Below are 16,482 nucleotides of genomic sequence, written 5' to 3' on the forward strand. Positions count from 1 at the left end.
GTCTGTAAAACGAAATAGATGCTTGCAGTAATCAGAATGCAAGTGAGAGCTCAGAAATGTATTTAAAAACACATATTAGTACAATCAAAAGGTTTTTAAAAGTCTGTAAAACGAAATAGATGCTTGCAGTAATCCTTATCACAGTCAAGCGCTAGCCCTACGATCTTCGTTGGTTAATGATCGTGCGCGATTGACTCCCGCCCTAAAATAGTGAGGGCGAGGGGGGAGACTAGCCCGTCAACCTCCCCAAGATGGCTGCCCAGGATGGAGCAACCAGGAAGTGGTGTCGCTTGAACCTCCCTCCACAACAATCAGCACAGAAGCTGTGGTGGACCGGGGAGTAGCGACCAGAATGCAAGTGAGAGCTCAGAAATATATTTAAAAACACATATTAGTACAATCAATAGGTTTTTAAAAGTCTGTAAAACGAAATAGATGCTTGCAGTAATCAGAATGCAAGTGAGAGCTCAGAAATGTATTTAAAAACACATATTAGTACAATCAAAAGGTTTTTAAAAGTCTGTAAAACGAAATAGATGCTTGCAGTAATCCTTATCACAGTCAAGCGCTAGCGCTACGATCTTCGTTGGTTAATGATCGTGCGCGATTGACTCCCGCCCTAAAATAGTGAGGGCGATGGGGGAGACTAGCCCGTCAACCTCCCCAAGATGGCTGCCCAGGATGGAGCAACCAGGAAGTGGTGTCGCTTGAACCTCCCTCCACAACAATCAGCACAGAAGCTGTGGTGGACCGGGGAGTAGCGACCAGAATGCAAGTGAGAGCTCAGAAATATATTTAAAAACACATATTAGTACAATCAATAGGTTTTTAAAAGTCTGTAAAACGAAATAGATGCTTGCAGTAATCAGAATGCAAGTGAGAGCTCAGAAATGTATTTAAAAACACATATTAGTACAATCAAAAGGTTTTTAAAAGTCTGTAAAACGAAATAAATGCTTGCAGTAATCCTTATCACAGTCAAGCGCTAGCGCTACGATCTTCGTTGGTTAATGCTAAAAACCCACCTTTTTTACGCATGACTTGAGGAAATAGTTCATCTCAGTTTTGGGAGGGGTTGTTTTGCATCAAGCACTCGGAGGTCTGTTTGGGTTGCCATGTGCTATACAAATACAACTGAATTGAACTGAATGTAATTATTTTAACGGAATAAAGAGATTATCTATCCATCTACTATTCACCACAAACATATCTACTCCAAACCTGGATCAGCAATATTAACCTGGAAGTATTCAAACCCAAATTTCAACCAGTGCCAAGTCACTCTGATTTTCACCAACCTCAAGGAACACATTGCGAAGAAGATCAAGCCTATTGCCATCTATCCCTACTGATGAAAGTGAAACCATAACTCCCACAAAGCAACTTTAAAATAGTCATAAAAGTCTTTATATTTCTGCATCTGGATGGTGGTTTCACCCGCTCAAGCACTCTCAGACTCCTTAACGGCCTTAAATGCATTCTACATACCTCAAAGGCTTGAAGACATTTGACCACACCTCTCCCACCCTGATGGGACTCCACTGGCTCCCCTGAGCATTCACCATTTTCAAAACTACCTACAAAGCCATTACAACTGGTACCCTAGCATATCTGGCAGACAAGCTCACCGCCCCCGGAGTGCTTCAGTACTCCTGTAACCAGAATACCATCAGACTAGAGATTAAGAAAGCAAAAACGAATAAAAGGGCCTTCTCCATTAAAGCATACAGGAACTGGATTAACATCACTTTACCCATCACAACTACCCGAAACCTGCTCCAATTCATGAAAGAACTGAAAAAACACCTCATTCAAGAACTCTACATCATGATGAAGTAACAGTCCATCTCCACTTTCAAAACTACGCATGTGCTCCAATCACTGATTGACAGCATCTTTGCTTTTGATCTTGTACATAGCTCCAATACCTTTTGGGTAGGTGTTGGACTTGGCCCTTTTTGCAGGGTTATCCCTGAACTTTTTGACTTCCTCCTAGCCTTTTTTTCTGATATGGTGTTGGTGGTTTTAGGACTCCCTACACTATTCCACTGCTGTCCAATGTAAAGTGTGTGTGCTCTCTGTGGTAAACATGATAAGCTTGGTCCACACCTGTTTGAGGTATTTAATTACCTGTCAGACCCTTGTAAAGTGGTATCTCAGATACCCAGGGCCAGTAATTAAATGCTACTGGTGGGCTTGCTGAGCTGATTGCTCCACCCACCAAAGTAGCCTTTCAAACCTATCTCAGGCCTCTGCCATTGAAGGGCCTGTGCGCGCAGTGTTACGGCCGCTGTGACGTGACACAAAGTGTGTGCCACGTCTGTGACCCCCCCTTTTGCTGCATGTCAGTCATCCCTAAGGTAGGCCCTAGCTAACTCTATGGGCAGGGTGCATTGTAGGTAAAAGGTAGGACGTGTACCTTAAGTCTGTGACATGTCCTGTTAGTGACAAACAGCCATTTTGGTTTCTCACTGCTGTGAGGCTGCCCTCTCTGCTGCTGGGCCCCAGGAGGAACCGCCATGAGGGACTGCCTCCCTGCTGGTGGGCCCTGGGAGCTGGCCTGCCTGGGCCCAGCCTTTGCCCTGGACCTTTTGGGGGACTAGCGCCTTGTGAGCGCTATATTGTTAATTTCAAGAGTGTGGTGTGCTCTACAGCCCTGGGCTGCGAAGGATTTGGAGGGAATCCCGGCATACAGATTCCCCAGTGCTGCTCCAGGAGGAAGCGGGAGTCCACCCCGCATGTTGGTGCCACCCTTGGTACAGCAGGAGCCCACCCCGCATTTGTGGAGAGGGGGAGCCCACCCAGCATTTCTTTATACAACAGCGGGAGCCCACCTCACATTGGCCGGAGAAGAGGAGCCGCCTCAAAGCGACCCGGAAGCCTGGCAAGTGCCACCTGGTTGTGGGCGGAGCCTCATGCCGCCAGGAAGGAAGTCGCCAGAAGTCCGGATGCCGGTGTGCCTGACTGCTGCTAGGAAGGACCGGCAGAGGAGACGATACCAACGGAGACCTCGCTCAGTGTAACCTGCTGCCGCCGTGTTCTGCAACAAGACCCGATCCAGGTCCGTGCCAGACCGATCAAAGAAGAGTCCCGGTGAGTGGGGCTGTAGCGGGAGCATTTGTTGGTGCTCCCCGAGCATGATTGGTGCCAGTGCTTTCCTCAGCTGCACCACGAAGTTGCGGACAGCTGCACCGGCTGGCTGATTCCTTGTCGGGCCAAGTTTTGGAGCCTCATTTGATAAAGGGGGCGTTTTTTAGAGAGCGGAACCCCGGGAAGGAGGGGCTCTCAAGGCACTTTTTGGTGCTGGTCTTCCCAGCTGTACCGCAAGGTCGCGGGCAGCTGCAACGTGGGGCATGTTCCTTTCGAGAGTAAGGAAGGGGTGAGATGCGCCCCTCACCCCCCACGCATTGCACACAGTGTCTTTGCTGCATTGGCAGTCGAGGGGCCAGTGGAAGGCCCCAGTTCAAGCCCTGACATTTGGGACAGAGGTCATTTTGAGCCCCAGAGAAAGGCCAGTTGGTCTGGGGACATCTTGGTGATATGGGGAGGGCGCAAGGCTCTACCAGGATTGCATAATGTGTTTAGGCCTAGTCTGATTGTTGCTAAATGTGATTTATACACCATGATTACTGCATAATGTGTTTATGTATGTGATTGATATTGCATGCTATGATGTTTTTGTCTAAAGTGATGCAGACATAATGCGTTTATGTTGCTAGGGCTATTGCTAAGTTCATTATTTTACCAGTAGTTACTGGTTGTGTTTTACTTTTGTACTTGTGCTTTGTAATGGTTCCGACAGTGGCCTGATTGGCTCTGTCTTGTATATAATCTCCTGTAAAAAACACCTGGTGCCAGTTAGCATAGTGTATATGTGCGATTATGATTCTAATATGTTTTGGATAATACAAAGGCTATTTTTATATAACCTTGTGTGGAGTTTCTTTTGTAGTGTGCCAAGTGTGTTGCTGCTGTATGACTGTGTTGCGCAAACGCTTTACACATTGCCTCTGGGATAAGCCTGACTGCTCGTGCCAAGCTACCAAGGGGGTGAGCAGGGGTTATCTTCAGCGTGTAACTCCCTCTCCCTGACTAGAGTGGTCGTTTCTGCCTGGCTTAGGCGCAAGACCTAGCCAACCAGAAATCCTATTTCTAACAGTGTCTGCTATAAACATACCATGGGCATACAAGCATATAACCCCAACAAATGTGCTGTCTTCCACTAGCATCATCTCCAGCCAGGGGCAAACCAAAATACAGATAATACCTTCAGATCCTGAGGTACGGGGCCTACAATCCTTCACCCCTAGCGCCCATTGCAACTATATTGTGTAAGCACTCAGATGAGTTAGGTGATCAAAGATCCAGGGAAGGACCAAGCCTGCAGTGGGAAAATATATAATGCCAGCTTCATGGATAATACCTGCATCAAATCTCTGGAGCCCGGCCTCTCACATAAGTTCAAACAGCTGAATACATTAGAGTAGTGGGACACCAGGAGTTCCCTGTACCACTGCTGGCGCAGAGACGAGAGAAAATGGAGCCCAACAAGAGAACCACTCTCTACTATGGATCCTTGCATACAGGCTTCACCTGCCTCTCGCCTCATGGTGCACACGTGAGAGGACAGAGCAGGCCCTTTCCGCAGTGACAGTCCAATCGACGAGAAAATAAAGGGAGAAACATTGAAAACAGACCAAACAAAGAACCTATGCCTTATGACCCACACTCAGGGTAGAGACAACCTATGGGGTGAAAACAGCACTGATGCTCACCGCCTTAGAGATTGGGAAAAACTAGTAAATAAAGACATGAATTTCAAAAATCCACACATGATACAACATAACAGCAAACACCATTTACACAACTATGACACACGTACCAATAAGACCCTCACCTTGACCACCAAGATTCCCTTCCCTCAAAGAGATCTATCTACTAAAACAGGAGCAAATAATGAAGCTCATTCTCTTTGGCTGCATGAACTAATTTGGGAAGCAGTTAGGGATTGATACTTTTTGTATATGTTTGCGCCAAGCGTCTGAATCATGTATGTTTGAAAGCCTTATACTATTTCCTACTAATCCAGAAGTAAAGGGAGTATGATTAATAATCTTCACCTCCTGTAGAGAATCCTAAATGTTTAAATAAGGGCCTGCGAAAAGCGGTAACTTTCTGGGATGTTTCTACATATGGTAAGAAAACAACTACTTAACATCTTCTGCACAAGAAACAATGCTGCCCTACTTACCTGAATACTTATGTGAGATTCTAAGAATTGTGTATAATTTCCCAAAAGAGGAACAAGCAAGGACACAGTTTGATGGAGGTAGGGTTGACAAAACACCTGAAAGAGAAAAACCAAGTGACAAGGTAAAAAATTAAACAACGCTATCATACAAACAGCCAAAAGGGTATACATGTATGGGATCATGAAACTGAAGACAGCAATACCAATTGGGATTGTACATTTTATCTAGGTGAATGATAGGAATGTATAAAACTCAAATGATGAAAGAACAAACAAAAACCCCAATCATGTTTAGGTGTAACCTCTTCAGTGCTACAGTTGCCGACATAAGGAGTCACATTTCACCTGCCATGCAGTTGTTAGCACAAAGGAAAATGGAATGCCACATGCTAAAAATGCGTAAGCCATCTATATACATTTACATTTTCTGTTTCTCTTACTCTGTCCTTGAAGCATAAATAAAATCATTGCCAGGGTGGCAACACAAAATTCACATTCAGACAAGGAATGGCCACATCTCAGAGTGACGCTCACCCCCCTAGCACAAACTCAAAAGTTCAAATACACACAGGATATTGCAAATAATAAGGATCACAATAAAACTGCAAAGTAGCTCACTAAATATCAGCAGCAATACTGATACCGGGTGAGCTGCACCCTCAAGTAATATTCTTCACCCTGAACATGAAATAGGAATATTGACAGGTAGAGTGGGCTCTCGAGGAGAAAAATTGATGGTCAAAAGATTATCTACTTGTACCCAAGAACAAAAAACTAAGTAATAAAACCATGCATATGTCATTCCCGTAAGACCTTTGAGCAAAAGAATAAATAATATTCAGACACTACTGACTCTGAGTAACTTGGATTTCAACGTGAAAAAAATGATGTCTACATGTAAAGGAAACAGATAATAGGCAGTGAAAGCATACAAATCACACACATTCTCCTTGTCTTGCTGCTGGAGCTTACCCAGAGAGCTTCCTATAAATGTGGACAATGCGTACCGTGTTAATTCTCATTTAGCACCACAACATTCAACAATATGACCACAAGGTGAGCATAATAAGTCCAAGCTTATGGCACATGGTGGGAGGTGTCTGCTGAAGTGTCAGCGTTTCAGGCTGGTTACCAAAGGGGGCAGAGCCTTTTCCATCGCCATTCCCCCTTTATGGAACAAACTACCAGAGACTGTGCGTAAAGAGCTTGCCCTCCTTCCGTTTAGGAAGAAGTTGAAAACGGTTCTTTGCCAAGAGGCTTGGGATCGGGATAACTCCCGTCCCTGTGCTGGAAGGCTTGGTCCATGTCTCTTTCCTTCTATAGCGCTTAGAGACCTGTAGGTGATAATTGCACTCTATAAATACAAATACAAAATACAAATACAAGTCAGAAAGCCTATCACAAGTAAAGAACAGACACAATAACCTACCGTAAAGAGAGAACCACTGACTACTTCACCTTAACAGTGTCAATATAGGCCATAATATAGGTATCCCGTTGCAGTCATTAGTAATGTTGTGATTACTACTGCTAAGTACCCTCAGAAATTCTTGTGAGTATATCTCCATTAAATGATGGAAACATGCTGTCTCTAAGGTTGAATGCAGGTAAGCTAAAACTACATCTATAGGGTAAATACAATTCTAGGCTACTTTCCTCACCCCTCGACATATGACTAATCTGAATTTGCATGTACAATTCTATGTGCCCGACCCATACATTAGATGTGTTCCATGAAGCTACTTACTCTACAACATGTAATTCTATGTTGCTTATAATTTGCAAATCAGAGCACACGTTCTGAATCTCCTGTTAGTCTTTTCTGACCACAACATGAACTAGTTAACCTCTCCTATGTGGAACAAAACTTGAGTGTGTGCAACATTTAATGAGCAAATATTTTTTTAGCCCTACTGTAAGAAAGTAGAATCTGCTTCTTATGGTTACCCCCACTTTTTGCTTTTTTTGCACCCATTGTTTTGACTAGTCTGGCTGGGATCCTGCTATTCAGGACCCCAGTCTATCTGCTTACTCCCTTAAATCTATATGTATGTACTTTGGTACAACTCCAGATTGGATACTGGGGTATCCTTATCAGTTCCTAGTATATGGTACACATGTACCCAGGGCATAGGTATCCCAGAGGCCTCATGGGCTGAAGCATGTATTATGCCACCCATGACAGGTCATGCAAAATGGAACCTTAGGTCTGCTACTGCATTACAGTGGACGTAGCATTCGTTAAGAGGGATTGCTAAAGCCAATACATTCTCACATTTAAAAGACCAATCTATTGGTGTTTACAATCCTTGATTGTACCAGCATTAACTTATGTCAAAATGCCTGCTGATGCATCCCATGTGTGTACATGCGGCACATGGGATGAGACTTATGACACGCTAATGGCTGTTTTTATATTTTTGATTATTCACTCCAACATGGACAACCGCAATTTTAGAATGACAAGTAGAAACAGGAGTGCACAGGAGCATGAAAAAAAGAAGCAAGACCCCCTGTTCCCCTTTTCAGGTGCTGGGATCTCATTAAAAAAAATGAAATTATAAAATATCTGATGGGGTGGAAGGATCTGGTGGAGCAACACACAAGTAGCAGAGGGTTAGCAAATGGAGCACTAGTACTTAAATAGAAAAAGTCATGTCAACATAAAAAGCAGGGAAAGAACAAAAGAGGAAGAAAAAGCAGAACGCACAGTGGATGGGCATATGTGGAGGACCAAGAGAGTGGGGAATAAACCAAAGAAAGACATACACTTCAAGAGTGCTGAAAGGCAACACACGAGTACAATAAAGTCAGCAGTGGAAGGATATAACTAATGCTTTTAGAAGCAATGTAAAGCAGACATTTCCAGGGGCGGAACAAACACAAGAATATGGAGGAAAGCCATAGCGAAAGGAACAAAGAATTGTGATGTACAGGAAGTCATCAGTTATGAACAAGTGCCACACCCAAAGCACACTCTGTGTATTGTAGACAATTAGTCAGCAACACTAGACAGGTAAAACGTTCTGTAGGTGAGACCTAAACATGAAGATAAGAACCAGAACTGCAATACCGTTTGTAGGAGAGTAGGGTCTGCTTTCCTATGGGTCACCCCACTTTTTGCTTTACTGGTTTTCGACTTTAATGTGGCTGTGGGCCTGCTAACCAGACCCACAGCCCAGATGTTCTCTCTCTAAATTCATACCATGTACTTTAGGTACATTACCAATTGGGAATTGGGTCACCTTTGTGAACCCCTGTATAGTGTACCCTAGGTACCCAGGGCATAGGTGCATCCAAGGCCTACCACGGGCTGCAGCATATCTTATGCCACCCCTGGTTGGCCATCCATACTGACTCAACTGGCTGATCACTCAGCTGGGGCAAGGTTGTGCAATCACCCCTTGCTTAGGTATAGTATTCCTATACCTACCATTATATATAGACACATATATACCTATAAGTCACTCCTATGTCAGGCCTTAACAATCCTGAAGGCAGAGTGCTTGGTTTTATGTGAGATGAGGCTCTAGCATGAGCTGAGCCTGTCTGCAGCTTTCAGAACCATGTCCTTATAGCTGTTCTATGACATAGCCATACCATATACTCTTAAGTGCATTATAATCCTCACGGTGAAATGCTAAATCTGGTTTCGCTTTATCGAAACATGTCGTGTGAGGTGTCAGACGCTTTGGAATACTACCCCCTCGCCAGTTCTGGCGATGGGGGTAGCATTCCACCCTTCTAGAGGGAGAAGACATGTTGTTCCTTTTAATCACGGTTAAAGTTAACCAGAGCCTCAGCATCACAAAATGGATGCTGCTGCCACAGACACGAGTCTGACCTCCTGCTGCTGAGAGTCCTTCCAGCGAGGGAGGCTTGGACAATAGATTTCCTGCCTTGGGAGGTGCTAGGACCACCCCAGACAGGCCTTAGTGTATTGGGGCAGGGAGGGCTGAATGAAATGAGACACTGCCTGGGGCACACAAGGTGCTCCATGCATAGTCCGGTTCAAACCAGTTGCTGGGGCACTCCAGCCCCAGCTCTGGCGCGAAACTGGACAAAGGGAAAGGGGTGTAACCACCCCCTTCCCTGGTCACACCCATAGGAGGGACCTAGCAAGTAATCCAGCCCCTTTGATTGGTATAAAGGTAGGAGCTGAGTCAAGAGACTTTAGATTTATCCTGAACTGAAACTTGAAACGAAACTCTGGACCTTCGACATTCTACTGCAACTAGAAGACTGAAGAATCTCCCTTGTGGTCAAGGAGTGACCACCCTGTGCAAACAGGCACTATCCAGTGATCAGCGGTTTGCTTTGTCGACGCTCCAGCCGGAGCCGAGCACAGAGCCTGACAAGACCTTGACTTCCAGACTTCCTTGAGCCCGATCCACAGCCACAGCAAAGCTGAGACCCGTGGAGGCGACGAGAGACGTGGGACATCTTGAAAAACCTGCTCCTTGCGACTTGTGCAGCTTCTGAGGCATCCTCGAAGTTGTGCATTGGGGATTGAGAAGCCCCAGCCCGAGCACCTTTTGCACCAATGCACAGCCCCCCACACTCACCGAGTGCCGCATGGGGCCTGCTAGTGCTTTTGTGCGCGACGCGTCTGTCCGGTCACTTGCCCGTTGGCTGTGGCCTCTGTGACGTCAAACCTTTGAATTTGAACCGCCTGCCTGGTTGTTCCAGGTTGGCCCCTGCTTCCCTGAAAAGGAGAAGCCACCCAGACCTTGCTGGTCTGAACAGAAGCCCATCTTCGATTCCTGCGTGGGTTGCATTTGCCAACGCCTGTTAACTCCAATCCGGAAGCCGACACCGCCGACAGCGAGATCCTTTGTGGGACAGTCCGTATCCAGTGCCTGGTCATCATTGCCACCTCCTGGTCCACGTGGCTGCAGAGACAAGCTTCGCATCTTTACCTGTTCACACCCGACATCGCCCGGTTCCTTTCTGGTTCCTTCCTGGTCACTGGCTAGTGACCCAGACTCTGTCCCCTCTGCTTTCAGGTACTCTTCATCCTCGATCCACCCTGGGATCCAACCGGACACTTCTCTCCTGGTCGCCTGCAGCATCTTTTTACAGGTCTCCATAGGATTCAGCGATGAAACCTGACACAACTTGACACCTATGCACTGGCTCCTGTGGGTGAGGTAACACGGGCACTCCGGTGCTCCTGTGGGTATTGACTATCCTAGTGTCCTAGTTTTCATTAACTTTCTCCTAGTTCATCCGGAAGTGTCCTAAATCAACTAGTTTGTGACTCTTACATTCCCATTGTATCCCTATGGTAACTCGCGTGTGTGTTTAGACACTGCACACGCATCCCGTGGGCCTCCTACTTCCTAACTCTCATTAGCTCAGCGTAGCCCCAGCGATTCCCTAGGCCTATCCTCTGATCGTGACGTGGTTCTTATACCACTATTTTAATATATGGTCTTCAGCACCCCTAGGGCTCGACTGTATTTTGTGCAACTTGTTGTATGATAATTGAGTAACTTGCTATGTGCTTTAGCCTCTGACCTCATAAAGAGTTCAGAGGGGTTGTGTTTATAATAAATACATATATATTTGATATATAACCTGTGTGGTGTCCTTTCATTTGGTATTCAAGGGGTTACATATGGTAAAACAGCTGGCTTCACATGGTCTCTGAAGTTTTAGCCTAAGACTGCTTTGTCCATGCTACCACTAGGATAGCTGGTCTATAAGGTTGACTTTACAACCATCACCATAAGGGTTGTTTGGAATGATACAGGGTGCCAACTAGAATAGTGGACATCACATATCAGGCCAACTTCTCACACCGCTCCCAGCAAACTAATGTGTAATAAGTCTCTCACTTGCCACATGATTTATTACTCGCATATAAGCTTTACATACAGTAGTCCATTTTTCTCTAAGCATCAGCTTATGAGTTCTAAAAATACATACCTTTTTTCAATAATGAACACTTTTCAATGTTCGTCTACATATATTCACCCAAGCAAAAGCTTTTAAATTAGTATTCGCTGAACTGCACACAGGAGAGCTACATACAGGTAGCTCGAGGGCTACCAGTAGCTTCTGAGCTACTCGATGGAGAAGCCTGTCCTGTACTGACAAAGTTGTCATGAAGCTGTTTTAATTGCGGTTGAAAAATGTAGCGCTTTGTTCTTTTGTAACCACCTTTCTCCGAAAGAATAACTACGCTATTATGTTTCTATTGTAAATTAAACATTTTGGTGAGTGTTTTTTCCCACAGAATCCTTACATTGTGAATATTCCTCCAAGGATCAGACTGGATATGGAAACACAAAAGCAGGACTCCATTGGAACCAGGTCTGTTTTATTCAGTTATATTCTTGTAATTTATCGGAATAATCCTTTAAACTATCTGTACAAGGCATATGAGCTGTAGATAGTATACTTGTGCATAGATCGCCATCTGGCGTTGGGCGCTGACTCCACTGACCTCCACTGTATGCCATTACACTCTACAACATTCTGCTACATTCTATGCCATCCTACAATTCTCTACTCAATGACACTCCACCATACTCCATTTCATGACACTCCAATCAATGACATATAGGTAAAGGTGCATCATAACCTCATGGTAAATGCTATCTTGAAAACGAGAACCAAAATCGGCCCCAGCAAAGTGCTCGCCGGCCCCCGGGGGGAGGTCTGAGCTCTTTGCCGCGGACGGTTTTCGGACGATTTTGTTCCAGGGCCTATTTTGCAGCTATGCTGCATAAACGGCCCTGTAACAAAAGCACAAGTTACTTACCTTCGGTAACGATATATGTGTAAGAAACAGTAGTTAGTATTAGATTCCTTACCTTAGAATACCCCCAGGCATCAGACTGGATCCGGAAACTTTTGCGTAGCAGTACCCTTGCGCGTCGGTAGGCGTTGTCTGCGGCTCCGCGTCCGTCATCGGTGTCGTTGGCGCCGGGATGACGTCGCCGGAGTACTTAGACGCCGCTCTCGCGCGCTGACGTCAGTTCTTATACATAGCTTTTTCCGCGCCAGAAACGCAGAGCCATGATAAAAACTAACACTGGTGCCATGAAACTAGGGCCCTGAAAGAGGATTACCTTAACCCTAGATATCGTTCGCAGAACGGGGAGGATGGGTGGGGCGGTAAGGAATCTAATACTAACTACTGTTTCTTACAGATATATCGTTATCGAAGGTAAGTAACTTGTTCATCTGAAAGAAACAGGTTAGTATTAGATTCCTTACCTTAGAATAGATACCCCAGCAATACCAACCCCGGTGGTGGGTCTGCGAACCAATAATCACACCAGAAAGTCCTGGAGGACGGAACGGCCAAAGAAGCCATCCCTCCGGACTTGGCTGTCCAGGCAGTAGTGTCGTGCGAATGTGTGCAGCGAGGCCCACGTAGCTGCCTGACAGATGTCCTGCAAGGGGACTCCCCGGCCCAGGGCAGTAGTAGCCGCCGTGGCCAGAGTAGAATGGGCACTCAGCCCAACAGGAGGCTCCTTCTTCGCCAAGGAGTGACATGCCTTGATACACAAGACGACCCACCGAGAGATGGTCCTCTTGTGCACCACCCGTCCCTTCTTTGCGCCCACGTAACCAACAAAGAGTTGGTCATCCACCCGGAACTGGCGTGTGCGATCTAGATAGAACGAAATCGCACATTTGGGTCCAGACGGTGGAGCCGCTTTTCCTCTTTTGAGGGATGCGGTGGCGGAAAGAAGGTGGGCAAGGTGATAAGACGGTCCGATATGGAAGGCCGTGACAACCTTGGGCAGGAAAGAGGGTCTAGTCCGCAACACAACCTTGTCCGGATGGACAGAAAGGAAAGGTGGTTTGGATTAAAGAGCCTGGAGCTCACTCACTCTCCTGGCAGAGGTGATGGCAACCAGGAAAGCAGTCTTCAAGGTAAGAAGGCGGAGAGGACAGTTGTGAAGTGGCTCAAAGGGAGCGCACATCAGAAAGGTAAGGACAAGGTTCAAGTCCCACTGAGGCATCATAAACGGAACAGTAGGAAACATGTGTGTGATGCCCTTCAGAAAACGAGTTACAATAGGGTACTTGAACAAATAAGGTTGATCAGGCAGCCTCAGAAAGGCTGAATGTGCAGAAAGGTAGCCCTTGATAGTGCCCAGAGCAGAACCCTGCTGGCAAAGAGAAAGAAAGAAGAGAAGAACCTCAGAAAGAGGGGCAGAGAGAGGATCCACAGCCTTTGCTGTGCACCATGCCACAAATTTGTTCCACCTGCAGGCGTATACCGACTTTGTGGAGGGACGCCTGGCTGCCAGAATGACATTACAGACTTCAGGAGGCAAGTCAAATGGCCTCAACTGTCGCCGCTCAATCTCCAAGCATGGAGGTGGAGACTGGACAGGTTCGGGTGGAGGACCGTCCCCTGCTGCTGCGACAGAAGGTCCTCCTGAAGAGGCAGACAAACCGGGGGATCGACTGACATACTGAGTAGCTCGGGATACCAGTACCTTCGTGCCCAGTCCAGAGCCACAAGGATGACTTGAGGCCAGTCGCGCTTGATCTTCTTCAGCACTCTGGGCAGAAGTGGTATAGGCGGAAAGGAGTACAATAGACCCCAACTCCACTCGCGACGAAAAGCGTCTCCGAGCGAGTGCCGCCTTGGAAATTCCAACGCGCAGAACTGATGACATTGCGCGTTCTCTTCGGTGGCGAATAGATCTAACCAAGGCTCTCCCCACTGCTGAAAGAGGCTTTGCGCCACGTCCGAGTTCAGACGCCATTCGTGATCCATCATGCACCGACGGCTGAGCTGGTCCGCCCTGGCGTTCAGAGAACCTGCCAGGTGTTGAACCACCAGGGTCACGCCCTGATGTTCCAGCCACTGCCAGAGGCGCAGAGCCTCCTGGCAAAGGGTCCACGACCCCACCCCGCCGTGTTTGTTGCAGTACCACATGGCGGTGGTGTTGTCCATGAACACCTGCACTACACTCCTCCGGACTGAGGGGAGGAATGCCTTCAGTGCTAGACGAATCGCCCGCAGCTCCAAAACTTTGATATGGAGCCGGAAGTCCGTCAGAGACCAGAGGCCTCTGATCTCCGCCTCTCCCATGTGGCCTTCCCAGCCCTGGAGGGACGCGTCCGTCACAACTATGTGCTCCGGTTGGGGAAGGGAGAGGGATCTGCCGCTGACCCAATCGCGGTCCGTGAGCCCCGACTGCAGTCGTCTCGCAGTGCCCTCCGAGATCAGGACATGGTCGGATAGGTTGCCCTGATGCTGGGCCCACTGAAACTTCAGGTCCCACTGCAGAGCCCGCATCCGCCACCGGGCGTGATGCACCAGAAGGATGCAGGAGGCCATCAGCCCCAGAAGCCGCAGCGTCAACCTGACCGAGACCTGGGACAAAGGCTGAAAGAGTGGAATCAGAGCCTGAATTTCCCGAACCCGCTGTTCGGGAGGATAAACCCGAAACTGCACCGAGTCGAGAACCGCTCCGATGAAGAGGAGCTTCTGAGATGGGCACAGGTGTGACTTCGGCACATTGATGGAAAACCCCAGCTGGTGCAGGAGGTCTGCCGTCGTCTGGAGGTGGCTGACGACTGTTTGAGGCGAGCCCGCATTCAACAACCAGTCGTCGAGGTAGGGGAAGACTGAAACCCCTAACCTGCGCCGATAAGCTGCGACCACCGCCATCACCTTCGTGAACACCCATGGGGAGCTGGTAAGGCCGAAGGGGAGCACAGTAAACTGAAAGTGCTCGTGGCCTACCGTGAACCGCAGGTAGCGCCGGTGGGCCAGCAGGACGGGGATGTGGAAATAAGCGTCCTGCAAGTCCAACGCTACCATCCAGTCTCCTGGGTCCAGGGCAGCTAAGACCTGAGCCAGTGTCAGCATTTTGAACTTCTCCTTCCAGAGGAAGCCGTTGACGTTCTGTAGATCCTAGATAGGGCGTAGGCCCCCTTTGCCCTTCTTGGGTACCAGAAAGTAGTGGGAGTAGCAACCACACCCTACTTCTGGCCCAGGAACGCGCTCGATGGCCCCCTTGGCCAAGAGGGCCGTAACTTCCTCCTGCAGAAGTCGCAAATGATCCCCTGATACGTGGTGGTATTGCGGTGGCATGGCTGGAGGGGTCGCCTCGAAGGGGAGGAAGTAGCCCCTTCGGACGATTTGCAGCACCCACCTGTCCGATGTGACAGTGCGCCAGTGGAGGAGGTGATGGCGAACCCTGCCCCCCACTGGCGTCACATGGGCCTGAAAGCACGGACTAGGAGGGTTTTGAGGCGGATGCTGCGGGGGAAGGTGTGGACTGGCCTCGCCATTGTCCCTGACCGCCTCCACAGCGGTTTCCACGGCCGCCACCGCGTTGGATGTTAGTCTGCTGTGTGTGGCTGGCAGCACGTGTGGGGCACCCCTTCCTTGGCCATGAAAGGCACCCCGATTGCTGGCGCGGGGCCGAGAGGCCCAAGGACCTGGCCGTAGCCCTGGAGTCCTTAAATCGCTCTAGCGCATGGTCTGCCTTGTCGCCGAAAAGGGGACGGCCATCAAACGGCATGTCCATGAGGGTATTCTGGACATCGCCCGAGAAGTTGGCGGACCTCAACCAGGCGTGGCGACGAATTGCCACCGCCGTTGCCATCGCTCTGCCCAGTGAGTCGGTGGTATCTAGTCCACACCGGATAGAATATGTGCTGCATTTCGGCCTTCCACAAGGGCCTGGCCGAGTTTAGCCCGTACCTCCAACGGGCATTCTGGCAGCACTTCCGCGACCGTGTGTAGCAGCCCAAGAGGCATGCGGTGTTGGAAGACCGCAGTCCCAGACTCTGGGAGGAGGAAACATGGGTCGCCCGGGGCCGGGCGGTGGCGTCTGGCCACGTTCCTATCTACAGGCGAACCTGTACCGGGCCTGGACCAAGTGCCCAAAAGAACGTCGGTCAAGGCCTTGTTAAACGGCAGCAGAGGCTCAGCTGAGCATGACTACGGTTTAAGGACCTCAGTGAGGAGGTTAGTCCTCATGGCCGCGACGGGGAGCTCAAGACCCAAGGCCTTGGCTGCCCGCGTCAACACCACACTGTAAGTTGCCCCCTCCTCTGTAGCCACGGTAGGAGGTGAGACAAAGCCAGTGTCTGGTGAGGTGTCCAGACCACTGGCGTCCCCAAGCCCACCTGTCCAGTCCTCCTAGGACTGACACTCACGTGTCAGAGGGTCCTCAGACCCCTCCCAATACTCCTCATCACCCATCTCCTGATACACAGGGTTGGAAACGGATGGGGCCAGT

At 48.4% G+C, this 16,482-nt stretch overlaps 1 protein-coding gene across 7 annotated transcripts in view; it reads right to left on the reverse strand.

The window, feature by feature from the left end:
• FIRRM (FIGNL1 interacting regulator of recombination and mitosis) overlaps positions 1-16,482 on the reverse strand; it is a 3,243,174-nt gene that overhangs the window by 933,351 nt on the left and 2,293,341 nt on the right. For all 7 annotated transcript variants that reach the window (XM_078686707.1, XM_078686742.1, XM_078686714.1 and 4 more), the window contains one exon: positions 5,252-5,347. In XM_078686707.1, coding sequence (XP_078542833.1) covers positions 5,252-5,347 — 96 coding nt within the window. The remainder of the gene's footprint in view (positions 1-5,251; positions 5,348-16,482) is intronic.

The sequence above is a fragment of the Lissotriton helveticus genome, chromosome 1_1, assembly GCF_964261635.1.
Source record: "Lissotriton helveticus chromosome 1_1, aLisHel1.1, whole genome shotgun sequence".
Classification (NCBI taxonomy): Eukaryota; Metazoa; Chordata; class Amphibia; order Caudata; family Salamandridae; genus Lissotriton; species Lissotriton helveticus.